The 18062-nt window shown below is 43.5% G+C and overlaps 1 protein-coding gene across 2 annotated transcripts; it reads left to right on the forward strand.

Moving 5' to 3' along the window:
• Window positions 1-1021: 1021 nt before the first annotated feature.
• Window positions 1022-17919, forward strand: LOC144691198 (claudin-16-like). 2 transcript variants are annotated; one of them, XM_078559259.1, is made up of 6 exons: window positions 1022-1063; window positions 1217-1350; window positions 6876-6978; window positions 11607-11771; window positions 13460-13651; window positions 15432-17919. In XM_078559259.1, the coding sequence occupies exons 2-6, from the start codon at window positions 1237-1239 to the stop codon at window positions 15518-15520; spliced, it is 663 nt and encodes a 220-aa protein (XP_078415385.1). In that variant the 5' UTR covers window positions 1022-1063; window positions 1217-1236; the 3' UTR covers window positions 15521-17919. The 2 variants fall into 2 exon arrangements, with proteins under 2 accessions (XP_078415385.1, XP_078415384.1); XM_078559258.1 differs by having other exon boundaries at window positions 1037-1350.
• Window positions 17920-18062: the final 143 nt, after the last annotated feature.

Here is an 18062-nt window from a genome sequence, read left to right on the forward strand (position 1 = left end):
AGCTGCTGGCCAATCGAATGCCAGCAGCTCTATTGAATGGCAATGCCACCAAGGAGGTGGTAGCCACTGCTGGTACTACACCCACCCAAGGCTTAGTATCGTCGTTGGATCCCAGGCCACAAGTGAGTGATGGTGGGAGGGTATCATGGGATGAGATCATGGGTAAGGGGTGGTTCAGCAGATAGGACGAGGGGGTGGCTCTCAGATGCACACCCCCCCCACCCCTACCGATGCCGGGTCCCTCGGTCAGATACTGAATACCTTTGAATGAGGGAACATCCCTACCCCCGGCAGCCCACAAGCAATCCCGCACAGGTTTGCCAGTTGTGCACCCCACAAGGTGATTCCCATGCCCACTTGCTGGGTTAACACCAGCGGCGGCAGGATCAGACACTTAAGTGGTCATTAATTGCCCAAGTAAGGGCCTCAATTGGCAGCTGGGTGGGTAGGCCATCCACGGGCCTCCCCGCCACGGACTGAATCAGGGCGGAGGAGGGAGCCCCATTCACCACCCTCCCACCTGATTAGATGCACTCTCGCCACCAAACTCACCACGTGGGAAGGCACAAGATTCCGCCGTGTGTGTGTATGTGTGTCTTTGGGGGCAACAGTGGGTGAGGGCAGGATCTGACCTATCTTCCCACTGATAATGCATTAGAAGTGACCATTTTGGTGGGGTCCGAGGGTCTGTCCTTATTCCTGGGGCTATAATCCAATGAGAAGGTAGACGATGGGAGGGATTGGGGAGAAGAAGACTGGAGAAAGTAATGAAATAATGTTGGAGCGAGTTGAGAAGTTGAAATGTTACATTTTATGATCAGAAAGCTGGTGCAATAAGTGAAAGCTAAAACCGTACAAAACAGCGCATAAATATTCAAATGGAAAGGAAATGGGTGAGGGACTGTCTGGATTTTTCCAGCTCCGACCAGCTGTCAAGTCAAAATTTCCTGTTGCACATTTGATTTTTACGGGTCCCTGAGCACAGAGAGGTCAGAATAATTAGTTTCAGTCGTTGTGAATGTGTCTGATTATTTACAATGATTCCTGAGTGTGTTGGGTGGAGGTAATGTTTGAGCAAACCTTTGCTTTCAAATTATTTTTTTCTAAAAAAATATCCTATTTTGCCTTAAATGAACTAAGGGAGAGACTTTTGTTTGTGTGTGAATCTATTCACCTTTTTGCTAAGTTCTGACGTTGAACATTCTTTCCTCGCAAGTGCTCCAGCCTAAGGTGAAGATGATTTTCGTGCTGCAAATTATGTCCTTTACTCTGGCCTTTGTGTCAACATTTTTCTTGATTGTGGCGACCTGGACAGATTGTTGGATGGTGAACGCTGATGATAGTTTGGAGGTAAGTGAGCAGCGACTGGCTTTCGAAATTCCCTCCCCTTGCCCACCAAGACTGTAGTTCAACCTCGGGGTCTTTGCTGTTGGGTGTTGGCGCTCGAAAACGTTGACTTGCTTTTTTGCTTGCATTCTGGAACTGGCCTATTTTCTACAGTGCTGTGGATGGGGGAAACTGCAAGGTGTGAGAAGGGCGTAGGCTCAAGTCCCACTCCATAGATTTAAGCCACAGGAGCCAGGCTGACTCTGCTATGCCACACTGAGCGAGTGCTGGGCTGTAGGAGGCTCTGTCTTTTGGATGTGACGTTCGACTGGGGGGCCACACTTGCACTCACGGGTGAATGTAAAAGTTCCTGCAGCAGTATTACGAAGAAGAACAGAGGAGTCTCCTTGAAGTTCTGATTAGAAAATATCCCTCAACCAAAATCTAAAAGGGATGATCTAGTCATTTATTTCATTGTTTGTTTGTGGGATCTTGCTGTGTGCAACTAGGCTGCCCCCTTCCCTACATTGTAACAGTGACTGCACTAAAATAATGAATTGGCTGTAAAGAGTTTTGGGCATTCTGAGGTTGGCAAAGACCCTACTTAAAGGCAAATTCTTTCTATAGATGAGATGCACTAGCAATGGCATATTATGTCTGGATGGATGAGTTAGGGTAGGTCAATGGTGTTCACACTTTATACCTGTTTTGTGGAAAAGTCAGTCCCTCATTGTCATGCATCTGTAGTTGTTCCTTCTCATTCATATTTACGAATCAAACCCGTGTCTGTGGCTTCTGTTTTGGGGGCCGCGGGTGGAGAAGGCAAATGTGACAATCACCGGACTATCCTGTCATGGAGGGATATTGCTGAAATCCCGTGGAGATTTTGTAGGCAGGAGCACAGTTCCATAATTTTTTGGAGGGGTCAGTGTGGTCAGGAGTGCAGTGTGGTTGGGGGTGCATTACAAAATTCCGTCTGCCTTAATTGGACCTATTGGGTTTGTGGTGACTGGATAAATGAAATTCTATCATTTAGAACATTGGATTACAGAATTTTACTGGTGTTTTGAGGATTTGACTCAATGCCACCCATTTATCCACAAAAGCTGCAAATCGGGGGCCTTGCTCATCAGTAAGGGAGTTACCGGCTATTTCTCTTATCCCTTTGGAGAGTGAGCTTGGGGGGTGGGATGGGAGAACAAGGCTTGGTGAGTTAAAAAGAACAATTGGACCACTTTAAGCTCACAAAGTGAGAAAAGCTGAATAAAACGTCAATATTTATCCCTCGAATGTTTTTGCATTTGGAATGCTGGAAGAACACGATTGACCCTCATTGAATGGCCTATTTACTGCTTAAGGAGCTGGCACATGCCAGGGGCACTGAATGGCCTTTATTTGTTCCTAACATATGTTCTGATGATGGCGCAAGTTATACTTATTGTGTAACATTTGCCCTTAACCATTAAACTATGCTAAAATGTTCGACTAATGGGCTACATGCTGGCATTATGCCAGTCCTAACCCCTATTAATACATCCTCGGCAAGGGTGTTGTGATGGTACGTCCTGTCAAAGCCCTGAGAGTTGATGATCATATAGGGCAGAGATGTTCAGTTCGGGGACCTGAAGCCAGGGACGTATCGGCAGTGTGACAATTGCTATGACCCAGTCTTTGGGCGGAATTTTACGATGGTGGGATTTTACGGTTCTGTCGAAGCCAATGGGCTTTTGAACGGCTCGCCGCATTTTATGGCCCCGCCCCCACTGCAAAAAGGCTGTAAAATTCCACCCTTCAGGCCCGAACTGCTTTCAGGCTCAAGCCTCATTTTGATGTTATCCGAAAACTGTGGGCACCAAAGAGGACCCGTGTTCCACCGTGCTGGTTTGTGAGGAGAAAATCTAGCCCACGTTTTCAAGGAGCTGACCAGCAGGGAGGGCCTGTTTGGTGGAGGGAGGAGGGGGGGAACAGATAATGGGGTGGGCGCAGGGGAGGCAAGAGCAGGCCGACAGCAGCCAGGAACATTATTGTGAGGGACCGGGAGGGCATGGACGCTCTTGTTGGTCCCACAAAGTTGAAAAAAAGAATCGAATCTTACCTCTTCACAATTCCCACCAGACCCTTTGAGGGTCATAACTAAGGCCACAAAATGTCTGGCTAAAGAGGTACTAACATTAGCTTCACATACTCTATCCACTTCTTAAAAATGGTAAATGGGGGTTCCTGCAGTCAGCAGTTGAACCCCCCCACCCCACCACATACACCTTTTAGTGTTCACAATAATTTACATGATGAGTTCCCTTAATCCCATTACTTGAGATGGTTTGGTGAAAGAATTCTACCCTGGCCCAAGGCTGCTCCTTCCAGCTTATTGAGAACTGACATTGGTGGAGGCTGAGGAGAAAGTCTTCTATCAAGCCTCTCAGCTGGTGATGGTGCCTGACTTCAGGAGGTTTGGGGGGAGAATTCCGGAAAGAGCAAATAAAAGGATGCTCAGTTCCCTCAATGATCCACCATGTATTTACAGTAACCATGTGGACTTCCAGAAGGGTCTTCAAGGTCTATACAGAGTTAGTTGTTTTTTTTATTTATTTGCAGATTTAAGCATCACTGGTGAGGCCAGCATTCATTGCCCATTCTTAATTGCCCTTGAGAAGGTGGGGGTGAGCCACCTTCTTGAATTGCTGCAGTCCTTGTGATGTAGGCACATCCCATAGTGCTGTTTTGTGGGAAGTTCCAGGTCTCATTAACTTTCCTGTAGCCATTTGATCCAACTGAGTGGCTTTCCAGGCCATTTCAGAGGGCAGGTAAGAGTCAAAGCATTGCTGTGGGTCTGGAGACGCACATCAGCCAGACCGGGTAAGAATGGCAGATTTCCATTCCTGAAGGACATTAATGAACAAGATGGTTTTTATGACAATCCAGTAATTTCATGGTCATCATTCTTGAGACTGGCTTTTTAATTCCAGGTTAATTAATTAATTAAATTCAAATATCCCCAGGTGCTGTGGTGATATTCTTAGTCCAGGCCTCTGGGTTACTAGTCCAGTAATGTAATCGCTCCACTATGCTACTCTCCCCCAAGTAGGCCTGAAAGCTCCCGGAGAACAAACTAGTCAGAGTTTCTGCTCTTCAATGCTGTCCAGTGATTCCTGTTGGAAGGTTTTCATGCCTGACTCCTCTTCCTCCTTCAATTGAAGAGCTTTGCTGACAGCTCACAGAGTAAATTCAGGCATTGAGAATGGATACTTGGACAGGTGGGCTGCAATCTCAATGGATCCTTACACCGGTGTGGAGTAACTTCAAGGAAAGAAGGTAAAGAGCAATGCAGCAGAACTCAAACGCCAAGTACCATTGCTGAGATTGTGCATCTGCAATGTGAATTCTGAGCCTCTGAGATAAAGCAGTATGTAATTTGAGTTGCAACAAGAAAACAAGCCTTTCAGCACTACAATCAGCACAGAGTATCCCTCAACATACTGGCAGGTCCAGGGAAATGGCTGCCTGGGCTGACTAGTTTTGTAAGTTTTGAGCTCATGCTCTACAATGCTGAAACAAACACTAGTACTACAGTCATAAATCCCTTTCAATGGTACTGGCTCCTGCTGCTGCCAGGGGAAATTGGCTAGTGTCAAATAAGCAGGTTCACTCAACTTGGCAAAAGTGATTGTCCAGGATGTCCCCCCTCACCTCACTCTGCCCTTGTCCTTTTAACCCCCTCCCACTCTCATTTTCTAAGTTCTTTTGATGTGGTTGTGCCTCTGAACTCCTCAGAGTTTTGTAATGTTTCTGTGAAGCACCTTGGGACATTTTGCTACATTAAAGGTGCTATATCAAGGCAAGTTGTTGTTGTTCATCAGATTGGCACACCCTGTATGTCTGACACTTTCTAATCACACTTCAGATTTTCAGCCTTCATGGGTTTTACCCCAATTTTTAAACACTTTACATACCTGTTTGCAGCTTCCTCCTCATTTCCTTCATCTATCTCATTTTGATGTGGACGGGCAGGGAGTTTTCTGAGACTGGAGCACAGGAACAGGAGTAGGCCATTCAGCTCCTGAAGCTTGTTCTGTCATTCAATAAGATCATGGCTGATCTGTAGCTTAATTCCTTCATTGGCCTTAATACCTTTGCCTAATAGAAATCCATTTCGGTTTTGAAATTTTCAATAAGCACTCACCCAGCCCCAACAGCTTTCTGGGGGAGAAGGTTCCAGATTTCCACTACCCTTTGTGTGAGGAAGTGGATGCTGTCATCACCCCTGAACAACCTGTCTCTAATTTTACGGTTATGCTCCTGTGTTCTGGACTCCCCCCAACCAGGGGAAACTGTTTCTCTCTATCTACACTTCCAACTCCTTTAATCATCTTAAACAACTCAATTATATTACCCTTAATCTCAGTTGTCTCCAAAGGCTGCTCTATTCTAGTCAAATTAAAGCTCAAAGATTGAGATAGTGCCTATTTGAACCTGACAAGGCCAAAGATTGAAGCATACAAATATGTCAAAACTGAAAAGATAGTTTCTATTGAAAAGTCTCTCTGGTCATCCCTAGAGCCCAGCAGCGCCTGGACTAATAAACTCATCCATGGCACAGTAAAAGTTAATGTCACACAGAGAATTAGTCAGGACTGATCCATGGTGAACATCAAAAGAATCAGAAAGTGAACGATCGCAAGTAAATATTTGATGCAATCTCAACCTCGTGAGAATTTCACACACTTGTAAGGATTGTGCTATTTTATTTAAGTAAATGAAATGGGTGCCATCGTGGACCAGACTATCCTGGCCAGTGAGATGACCATTGTAGACATGGCTACACTGACCTGGGCAGTGAGGTGACCATTAAGAGGAAGCTAGATTAAGTACATGATGGTGAAAAAGATGGGCAAATGTATTGGGGGAAGACAGTGGTAACGTGGCAATATCGTTAGGCTAATTATTTAAGGGCCTAGGCTAATTCTGTTGGAACGTGGATTCAAATCCCCACCACTGCAGCTGGTGAAATTTAAATTCATTTAATTAATAGATTCAATAAACCCTGAATTGAAAGTTGGTCTCAGAAATGGTGACTGTGAAACTGTCATTGATTGTTGTAAAAACCTACCTGGTTCACTAATGTCCTTTACGGAAGGAAATCTGCCATCCTTACTTGGTCTGACCTACATGTGACTTCAGACCCATAGGAATGCAGTTGACTCTTAACAGCCCTCTGGAAGTGGCCTGGCAAGCCATTCAGTTCAAGGGCAATTAGGAATGGGCAACAAATGCTTGCCTTGTCAGTGGCGTCCACATCCCATGAAAGAATAAAGAAACAAAAAAGGATAAGATGGAGTAAATAGAATGGGAGGAGGCATAAATATTGGCCTGTTTCTGTATTGTAAATCCATTTAATTATAGGTGTGGCCAGACTGCCCTGTAATGATGAACACTACACGCATGTCCATACTGACATGGACTAGAGGTAAGTGGGAAATAAATAGGGTCTGAACTGACTGGTACAGACAGACGCAAATGATCTTAATTCTTTCTCTGACTCACATTCCCAGGTCAGTCAGAAATGCAGGGGTTTGTGGTGGGAATGCGTCACAAACTCCATGGATGGGATCAGGACATGTGATCAATATGACTCCATATTAGCAGAACATCCACGTAAGTAGCTACTGAAGACCCGGTGTATACTGCACTGAAGTAGTCGTTCATTGGCCAGAGTGGTGGGGAGTTCTGGGTTCACCTCACAAACATGAAATGTGTTTGGGAACACTAACAGCTCTCGGGTAAGATAATGGCTGAATTAGAATTGTTCTTTGTGGATTTATACTGTTTGTGAAAAATGGAGCAATGCTCCATTGTTGTGAGAGTCTTTCAGATTGTGAAATAATTTCAGGTGCTGCAGGTATTCCTTGTCATAGGATCATTACGGCACAAAAGGAGGCCATTCAGCCCACCGAGTCCATGCCAGCTCTCTATAGAGCTACCTGGTCAGTCCTATTCCCCTGTACTATCCCCGTAACCCTGCATGTTTATTTCCCTCGAGCGTCCATCCAAATTCCTTATGAAATCATTGATCACCTCTGCTTCCACCACCCTCATAACAATGATTGCCAGGCCAGTAGCATTCGCTATGTAATAAAATTATTCCTCACATTCCTCTGCATCTCTTGCACAATGCTTTAAACCTCTGTCCCCTAGTCCTTGTACAATTGGTTAATGGAAACAGTTTTTCTTTGTCTAGCTTACCTAAACCTGTCATAATCTCATGCAGATCGAACAAATCCCCCCTTAACCTCCTTTACTCTGAGAAGGACAACCCCAATTTCTCCAATCTAACCTCATTCCTGGAGCCATTCTGGTAAATCTCCTCTGCACACAAAGGGCCCCCAAACCCGTCCTAAAGTGTGGTGACCAAAGCTATTTGGCATTAGACCTCCAAATGGTATTTGACATGATCAGTTTTTGAAAGAGGATATAGCAAATGCAATTATTCAAAAAATAGGATAAGGAAATAAGGCGAGAAATCTGAGCCAGCCAAGTGCATGTATGAATGCTTAATGCACTTATGAACATACAAAATAGGAGCAGAAGTAGGCCACTCAGCCCCTCGAGCCTGCTCCACCATTCAATAAGATCATGGCTGATCTATTTGTGTTTCAAGTTCCACATTCCCATCCATTTGTACTATGTTCCAGGATGTGTTGATGTTAGAAAGGCTCTATCCCATTTGAAATAAACTCACCCATCAGTGTGGAATGACTGTCAGCTTGGCTTTATTAATAGAGTTCTCACTTATGAGTCAAGCAGTTGTAGGATTAACCCCCACTTCAGGATTTGAGCCTATAATCCAAGGTGACACTTCTAGGTGGCACTGAGGGATTGCTGTGTTGCCAGGGGTGCTGTACTTCTGATGAGGTGTTGAAGTGATGTCCACCTGATCAGTTGGATGCAAGAGTCCCCATAGTACTATTTTAAGAATAGAATGTTCTCCCAGTGTCCTGATGAACATTGATCCCTCAACCAGCACCATCAAATAACAGATTAACTGGTCATTTATCTCATTTGCTATTGCTGGAACATTGCAGTGTGCAAATTAGCCTGTATTATAATTGTGGCTAAATTTCAAATGTAACTCGGCTGTGTTTGGATGCCCTGAAATTGTGAAAGATGCTGTATAACCCATTCTTTCTCTCTGATGTTTATGCAGTAATTAATAAAGATGGAAAAAAAGACCATCTTGGTCTGAGGGCCTGTGATGTCTGAGCACTGGGAGCACCTACCCTGGAAATATACCCTCCAATTTTTATGGTTATACAAATTGAGCACTGGGATAAGGGAGCAGCATTAACTCTGCGAGGCAGTTCACAGATTCTGACCTCCTGGATTCGAAACAATAACAGGGGCAGTATAAAAATTGCTTTGAAGTGTTCATAAAAGGGGTTCCATTCCCTTTGGTATTGGACTGCTTTTGCCTTAACCCATTAAGGTCAAATTTGGCTGCTATTTTAATACAACTACTAACCCATTGATTCTAACAACTGTTAACATAGTGTACTCAAGAATCTTAAGTGAACTGGTTAACTAATGAACTATTAGAAAGAGTTAAACTCCAGAGCAATGTTCTCATTGTCTGGACATTAGTATCCAGTGTCAGCTTCACAGATTCTCTGATACCAGCTACCTTATGGTTGTTGAATAATTTAGCATCATTGGAGCTGAAATATGGGCAGTCGTGGATTCACACCCATCAAGAATTTGGTTGAGACAACTCCAAACTTTGGGTCTTTCTAGCAATCAGATGAAGGAAACTTGCATTCTGTTTAAGCCCAAGTGGTGGTAAAGTGAGGAGGCATGAGTGTTACCGTATAGAGGAAAGACAGGAGAACTTTGGGCTCTTCATGCTTGAGAAGAGGGTGCTGAGAGGGATCTTATAGGGGTGTATAACAACCATCTTTTGCATTTTTATAGCCCTCTTCAATCGAAATAATATTCCCAGATGCTTCAAAGAAGCACGATGAAAGAAAACAGCGCAAACCAAATAAGGGCTTAGAATGGGGGACCAAAACCTAGCCAAAGGGAATCTTTAAAGGGGGGCCTTCAAGAAAGAATAGATGTAAAGTGGAGGATTTAGATGGATGAAGCAATGTCCTTGGAGTGAGGAGGAGGTGGTGGGGTGGGTGGGGGGGTGCGGAGTTGATGGCGGTGCAGGGGGCGTATCACAAGAGGCCTAAGTCACACAAATCTCGAGTTCAGGGAAAGGATGGTTGTGGGGTTCGGGGTGGTTGGGTGGCAAGGTCATCAAGGAAATTGGTTACAAGGACAATAAAATAGGAATATGTATAAGATATTAAACAGTATGGAAAAGTTAAATCCAAAGCATTACTTCTTGGTAATCCTTCGCAGTAGGATGAAGGGTCAAGTTCAAAATGGGGAAGCAGCTTAGGAATGTCGTCAAGAATTTCTGCTTTGCAGGGCGAGTGATTGACACAGGGAATGTATCACTCACTGAGGCAGGAAATGATGAATAATATGGGAGCAGGTGGACGTGTTGATGAAGGTCTTAGCTAAGATATGGCAGTTCAATGCCCATATCTTTTATTCTCATTTGCCTAGTGGATCCAACAGTCTCTGAGGTGAAAGGTCAATTATTCAAACCAAAAACCATCTCTCAACATTTACCATGTTACAAAAGAAATTCCATACCAAATAAGGAAAAGAAGAGATTTAAAGCTTTTTTTATGCTGAATGTACATTTAGAAACACATATGGATTGCACAGAATCACAGAATTGTTACAGCGCAGAAAGAAGCCACTCGGTCCATTGTGTCTGCACTGGCTCTCCAAATGAGAAGTTCACTTAGTTCCATTCTCCCACCTTCTCCCTGTAACCCTGCACATTCCTTTTCAGATAACAGTCTAATTCCCTTTTGAATTCTTTGATTGACGTCCCCACCACACTCTTAGGCAGTGCATTCCAGATCCTAACCCACTCTTTGCGTAAACTTTTTCTCATATATTTTTTGCTTTTTTTACTAATTACTTTAAACCTTTGCCCTCTCATTCTCAATCCATTCATGAATGAGAACAGTTTCTCGCTATTAACTCTGTCCAGGCCCCGCATGATTTTGAATGCCTCTATCAAATCTCCTCTCAGTCTTCTTTTCTCCAAGGAAAACAGTCCTAACTTCTCCAATTTATCTTCATAACTGAAGTTTCTCATCCCTGGAATCATTCTCTTGAATCATTTCTGCACTCTCTCCAATGCCTTCACATCCTTCCTAAAGTGCAGCACCCAAAACTGGGTGCAATACTCCAGCTGAGGCTGAACTAATTTATTATATATAACCTCCTTTCTCTTGTACACTATGCCCCTATTAATAAAGCCTCAGATACTGTGTGCTCTATTAACTGTTCTCTCAACCTGTCCTGTCACCTTCAATGACTTCTGCTCAAAAAAATGCAGGTCCCTCTGTTCCTGCACCTGTTTTAGAGTCGTACCCTTTATTTTGTACTGTCTCTCCATGTTCTTCCTACCAAAATGAATCACTTCACATTTCTGCACATTGAACTTCATCTGGCACAAGTCCGTCCTTTCCACCAACTTGTCTATGTCCTTTTGAAGTTTTACACTATCCTCCTCACAGTTCACAATGCTTACAAATTTCATGGCATCTGCAAACTTTGAAATAGTCCCCTGCACACCAAGATCTAGGTCATTAATATATATCAGGAAAAGGAAGGGTCCCAGCACTGACTGCTCGGGAAGTCCACTACAAACCTTCTTCCAGCCTGAAAAACATCCAGTAACCATTTGTTTCCAGTCACTCAGCCAATTTTGTATCCATGTTGCTAATGCCCCTTTTATTCCATGAGCTATAACTTTGCACACAAGTTTGTTGTGTGGGACTGCATAAAATGCCTTTTGGAAGTCCATGTACACCACATCAACGTCATTACCCTCATCAACCCTCTCTGTTACCTCATCAAAAAACTCCAGCAAGTTAGTTAAACATAATTTTCCTATAAGAAATTCATGCTGGCAATAAATGTTGGCAATGACCACAACCTGAGAATGAATGAAAAAAAAGGGAAGTTTTATTGTAGTCAGGATACAGGACTCATTTAAGAAAATGCTCTAAACACCTTAATGGAAACATACCCTCAGTTGATTCAATTATTATTCTATGAGAGGGTCAAGGGGCTCACCTGGATCTGTCAGAAGATTGTGACTTCTAATAGATGTATGTTAAATGGGTTTCTTTCTTTGTCTCCTCCTTTTCTTCCAGTTAAGATAGTGCTCACTCGAGCACTAATGATTACAGCAGACATTCTGGCAGGCTTTGCACTTATTATATTACTTTTTGGATTGGACTGTGTGAAGATTCTAAGAGAAGAACCTCAGATCAAATTAAGAATCTGTTACATGGCAGGCTTCATTTTTGGAATAGGAGGTAAGGCTGGCTCATTTCATTGAGTAACTAATGCATTTCTTAAAGAGTGTTCAATAGAATAATTGCAGAGTGCTCCCTGATGGTGCAGTTGGCTTGTGCATGACCAGATATGGACCTGAAAAATGCAGACCTGCAAGTTTTATTGCTGGCACCATGTGCTCACTAACCAGGTTTCGGACTATACCTATGTAACAATTAGAATCCGTGGGCAGATTTTTATGTCCCCTGGGTGGGCAAGCGCCCAACCCAATTGGGCATAAAATAGCGTGTGCTGATGTTGGGTGAGCGTCCCGACGTCATTGCGCGCTCGCTCGATATTTCGGTCAGCGGGCACGCGCGAGAGTCGGCATTGCACCCGCTGATAATTAAGAGAGATTTTTCGCTGTCCGTCCAATGTTGCAGTTGCCAGGCGGCATTTGCATTTTTGAGGAAACCTCATCCACGGGCGAGATGAGGTTTCCGACACTAATCAAAAAATAAATAAAAACGTTTTGACATAATTTTTATTATGTACATGTTCATGTAAGTGAGTCCTATGTGGAATATTTATTTCAGAATTTCCAAATCTTTATTTTTGATGTTAAAATTCTTCAGCTCCCTGAGGCAGCTTTCTGCATTCAGGGAGCTTTCATTGCCCACTCCCCAGCGCCTGCGCAGACTTCAGCGCTCGCCCTCCTCCCGACCCCACCTCAGTAGCGCTGAGCTTTTTAGCACGCCTTTCACACTAGCTGGCCGTTAATTGTCCAGCCAGCGTGAAATCGTGGTCGGGGGCCGATTGCGGGCGGCAGATCATTTCCCGGCCACTCCTGGGCCTGCCCATCATGCCCGCCCGACAACCTGAAAATCCTGTTCCAGGTAGCGAGGGGTAACATCAGCCAGTTCTGGTTTCTTATGTTGCTAACCTGTGGGCATTGATGAAGAGCTGAACAGCACAATGGCACTGAAGCTTTGTTTTTATGATTGGTGCATTAAAATAATGCCAATCAGAAAATTTAGGTTTCACTGACAAGGGTTAGAATGGTTCCTCGGCTGAGCTGTCAGAGGCAATGGAACCATAATCCAGCAAGAGGCACCACCTTGAGCAGAAAGGGAAGGGAATTGGAAAAAATAATTTATACATACATGAACTTTACTAAAAAAAAAGACATTGGGAACATTTTTAAATGTCAGCCGAAACAATGTGATGTGATGACATGAATTGACCTTTGTTTTGTTGGAAAACCATAGAAGACCAAGATGAAACAAATTGGATAGTGGAGGGAGGGTTCAGGTGGCCTGAAACTTGGACATCCAAAGTACCAGACTTTAGAATAAGGCCCATAAAATTAATTCCCATTACCATATGCAGTGTCTTGGAACCCAATGGAAATAATGTTTTTAAGCTTGTTAAGATTCTGTTGGTATTGAGCGTGGTTGAAGTCAGCACCAGGGCTCATTGAAGAAACAGCCAAATGGAGAGATAATATAGTTGGGAATAGGAAAACAGAATATGGTAATGGAAAGATAACATGGTTTTTAATGGGAAGACGATAAGGTTAGTGATGGGAAACCTTTCAGTTTGGGAAGTGGAAGATGGTAGGCTGGGTATTCTGGAAAGACAGAGTCTTCTTCATCCAAAACCCGTCTCCTGACTTTGGGAAGCTCTCAATCAGATGGACTGTATTGACATGGTGACTATCTGTCTGCAGGAATCCCAGGTATGATCGGTTCCGTGTGGTACGCCGTGGATGTGTACGTGGAAAGAGCGACACTGGTACTGCAGAATGTGTTTTTAGGAATTCAGTATGAATTTGGTTGGTCTTGCTGGCTGGGAATGGCTGGGTCGACAGGCTGCTTCCTGGCTTCTATCATGTTAACCTGTTGCCTTTATCTTTTCAGAGGTAAGTTGAATCAAAAATGATTGCTTCCACAATAATTATCTATCTTTCTCTGCTTCAGGTCCTGAGCCTTGTTTGTCAGGCAGTACCACCTCTTTGATATTATCCCCATGTGTTATCTTGGACAGTGACTGTCAACGGGCTATTTAATCAGGGAGAATCAGGTGCTTTACACACACACACAAACACAAACACATACACACACACACACACACACACACACACACACTCAGTCACACACACACACTCACTGTTTACTGTAGAAGTCATTGGATAGCTATCAGGAATGGGTGCTCTAACTGTTTTTCCCAGCTCTCTAGACCATGAGTACTAAGGGCGACTCCTGTACCACCTGAGACCCACAAACTCAGTGCAGATTGTGATTGAACCTGCAACCTTGCTGAGATGCATAGCCTGGTTTTTACTCTGAAGCAGTTGAAAGGGTCACTTCTTGCCTCAAAGAGTATTAAATTTTGCGACATTGCCCTGGTCAAGAAAACAAGAATATTGACAACCCACTGTTGATGCAACTCCTGTTGGGGCATTTTAAAATTTAAAATTTAAAGGGGTCGGCCATTTGGGACTGAGATGTGGAGAAATTTCTTGTGCATCTTTGGAATTCTCTACCCCAGATAGCCGTGGGCACTCAGTTGTTGACCGTATTCAAGACAGAGATCAATGGATTTATGAGCACTGAGGGAATTAAGGGATATGGGGATAATGTGGGAAGGTGGAGTTGAGGTATAAGATCAGCCTTGATTGTACCGAATGGCAGAGCTGGCTTGAGGGGCCGAATGGCCTACTCCGGCTCCAAGTTTTTAGTCCTTATGTTCTAAATTCCTCCCCTCCATATGTTATAGCAATGCTGCACGCTAAAGGTGCACATCATTTCTTGTGGCACAATTGATGGGAATTACATTCTACCAGACACTCAAAGACAGTTGCACATTGTTACGCTTTATCCATCCTTAGTAAAGTGGGATCATTGACATTTGACAGAACTTCTGGTGGGAGCTCCAGGAAGTGTGGTTGGATAGTCAGAATAGCTTCTTGCTCAATTTTTTGCCCTGCCTTTTGAAATCATGAACTTTTTTTATTTATTCTTTCATGTGCATCGCTGGCTAAGTCAGCATATATTGCCCATCCTTATCTGCCCTTGATAAAGTGGTGGTGAGCTGCCTTCTCGAACTGCTGCAGCCCATGTGGTGTAGGTACACCCACAGTGCTGTTAGGAAGGGAGTTCAAGGATTTTGACCCAGTGATGGTGAAGGAACGGTGATATAGTTGCATGTCAGGATGGTGTGTGGCTTGGAGGGAACTTGCAGGTTGTGGTGTTCCCATGTATCTGCTGCCCTTGTCCTTCTAGGTGGTAAAGGTCACGGGTTTGGAAGGTGCTGTCGAAGGAGTCTTGGTGAGTTGTTGCAGTGCATCTTGTAGATGGTACACACTGCTGCTACTGTACGTCGGTGTTGGAGAGGGTGAATGTTTAAGGTGATGGATGGGGTACCAATCAAATAAGCTGTTTTGTCCTGGATGGTGTTGAGCTTCTTTAGTGTTGCAGCTGCACTCATCCAGGCAAGTGGAAAGTATTCCAGCACATTCTTGACTTGTACCTTGTAGATGGTGGACAGGCTTTGAGGAGTCAGGAGGTGAGTTACTCTCCATAGAATTCCCAGCCTCTGACTTGCTCTTGTAGCCACAGGTGCAGCTTGAGAGGAAAATCGACCCCAACGCTGGTAGAAACCCCATTTGGAATGACTCTCCTTTCTGTTTCCTCAAACAGATTTGAGAACTGCACGATACAACCTCTCCTTCTATCAATATGGAAGAACAGCCACTGGCAAAATGTACGCCATGGACTCACGAGTCTAGAAGCATCTCCTCTAGAACTGTGCACCAGAGTTTAATGCAACAGCTTCTCCTGTCCGTCAAAGGACATATTACACCCTTCAAAAAAGGTGAAAGGCTACATATTGCAGCTGGTTTTAATGGTTAATGCTTTCGAATTGTTGTTTTTGTGTCCACTGAATCACAAAGAGGAGGCACTGATGTAGTTTAGTTAAATACAATCATCAAGTGCAATCACAAATTTCTATTTAGAGGAATAAATTGTTTTAATAAATCCTTTATGTGCAGTTGTGATGAAAAGCTTGATATCATGTGACAAAAAGAATAAAATGTACCTTTGGAAAGTGTGAGAGTTCTATACTTCAAACCTGCGTGGCGCCTGAAGTAAATTGTAAATGAATGAACAGCTAATTGCTCAATGGAATTTTAAGTAAGGTAATGAGGTGGAAATATCATGGAAACTGCTGCCCAAGGGGTAGAAAGGGTGGCTTGAACCTTGGTGCCCCTAACTCTCAAGGGCAAAGATTTGACTGTTCAGTAATCTGCACTGTTTGGAAAAGATTAATTTTAATCTTTTCTCCTAAAATACAAAAATGGGACAAAAAGCCAAAGCCTCAAGGTGGAGGATATAGTCAAGGTTGAAAAGAGTAGGGGGGTGATAAAGTAAATCTGAAAGTGGTAATTATATGATGCCAAACTCGCCTTTTCAAAACATGTAGACTTTCAAAGGAAGGAACAAACCAGGGAGATATAAAAGTTTTATGTTTCTTTTGAGTCACTGGGAAAAGATGAGTTGGTGTAGGTGACAGTATGATGAGATTTGATTTCAACATAGTGAAGATATATTTCTTTGCCATTGGGTTCTTTGGACTTCTCAAGCTGAGAAAGAGAAGAAAAGGTTAATCAGGGAGTAGTGGTTGTGTTACACCAAGTTTGGATATCTATCCATTGTGTGTTAATCCAAGAGAAAATTTGTGTTGTCCAGGCAGAGGCTTCATCTCACCATCATTCTCTTCCTCAACTATCATTCAATGGTTTCCCCCAATGGTTCAATGAGTAACTACACCACTTGATGTGATATGAAGCTACAGGTATCAGAAAGGTTCCAAGTCCAACCCTCACTCAGTTGACACATTTCAGCCAACAATGGAGATCTCTGGTTTCCTTGAGACATTGAGAGAAAAATCAGCCAGAGTTCCTGTTTCTGACCCCTACCCATACTCCTACTGTAAAGTGCATGTGTATGTGAGAGACAGTGTTTGACTTTGTGGTCAAATACCTGAGGAACCTCATTGCCCTGGCTCACATGGTGATTGGAAGAGCCAGAGGAAGGTGATTGGCAAGGTGAAAACCTACCCCAGCATAATCCAAAAGCACCAAGAGTGGAGGGAAGGACACTGAGAAATCTGTTGTTTTCATGCCTGTGGCTGCCCTGTCGTGAGGTTTGTGGTTGATTCTGCAATCTCATGCTCCCAGTGGAGTGCAGCCTTGCATGGAACACATCTCAGGAAGCCTAGCATTCCCTAGAAGGGTTGGATCATAAAACCAGCCCTTTAATTCCTTCCCAGCTGTAAGCAGTACATTTTTGTTTAGATGGCAATTGAACAACTATTATTTATCACAACAAAAATGGAAAATGCTGGAAAAACTCAGCAGGCCTGGCAGCATCTGTGAAGAGAGAAACAGAGTTAACGTTTCGAGTCCGTATGACTCTTCTTCAGAGCTGAAGAGAAGTGGAAATGTGATGAAATTTATACTGTTTAAGAGGGCTGGGGAAGGTGGAGCTGGATAGAAGGCCAGCGATAGGTGGGGACAAAGGAGCAATTGACAAAGATGTCATGAACTAAAGGACAAAGGGATTGTTAATGGTAGTGGTTAGTGCTAAAAAAAAAGTGCTATTAGTGGCATAAAAGTAAGAAAGCAGAATGTAGCATTGTAACAGAACAAGGGTAACAATATGTGAAAGAACAACATGGAACATGTGACAGACGGCCCTGTGAGGGATGGGGTGGGGGGAGGAGGTGGTGGTGGGGAAAAAAAGGATAGAAGATGGGATAAAAAAGGGGATAAAACTATGGATAAATGAATAAAAATAAAATAAGTGGATAAAAAATAAAAATGAATGTAGAAAAAAAGGGATTAAAAAAGGGGCGTGAGGATGGAAGAGAGAGTTCATGACCTGAAGTTGTTGAACTCAATGTTAAGTCCGAAAGGCTGTAAGGTGCCTAATCGGAAAATGAGGTGCTGCTTCTCCAGTATGCTTTGGGCTGCACTGAAACATTGCAGCAGGCCAAGGACGGACATGTGAGCATGAGAGCAGGGTGGTGTGTTGAAATGGCAAGCGACAGGAAGGTCTGGGTCATTCCTTCGGACAGACCGGAGGTGTTCCACAAAGCAGTCACTCCGTCTCCCTGATGTACATTCATTTTATTTTTTATCCACTTATTTTATTTTTATTCATGTATCCCTTAAACAGTATAAATTTCATCACATTTCCAATTCTCTTCAGCTCTGAAGAAGGGTCATACAGATTCGAAACGTTAACTCTTGTTTCTCTCTCCAAAGT

The sequence above is a fragment of the Cetorhinus maximus genome, chromosome 15 (assembly GCF_964194155.1).
Source record: "Cetorhinus maximus chromosome 15, sCetMax3.hap1.1, whole genome shotgun sequence".
NCBI classification, from domain to species: Eukaryota; Metazoa; Chordata; class Chondrichthyes; order Lamniformes; family Cetorhinidae; genus Cetorhinus; species Cetorhinus maximus.

What these genes read in the sequence shown, in the direction of transcription:
- LOC144691198 (XM_078559259.1), top strand. Translation starts at nt 1,237, where the DNA reads ATGATTTTCGTGCTGCAAATTATGTCCTTTACTCTGGCCTTTGTGTCA. An exon ending in CTTCATTTTTGGAATAGGAG is followed by an intron (nt 11,772 to 13,459) that starts GTAAGGCTGGCT and finishes ATCTGTCTGCAG; the next exon opens with GAATCCCAGGTATGATCGGT. An exon ending in TTGCCTTTATCTTTTCAGAG is followed by an intron (nt 13,652 to 15,431) that starts GTAAGTTGAATC and finishes TTCCTCAAACAG; the next exon opens with ATTTGAGAACTGCACGATAC.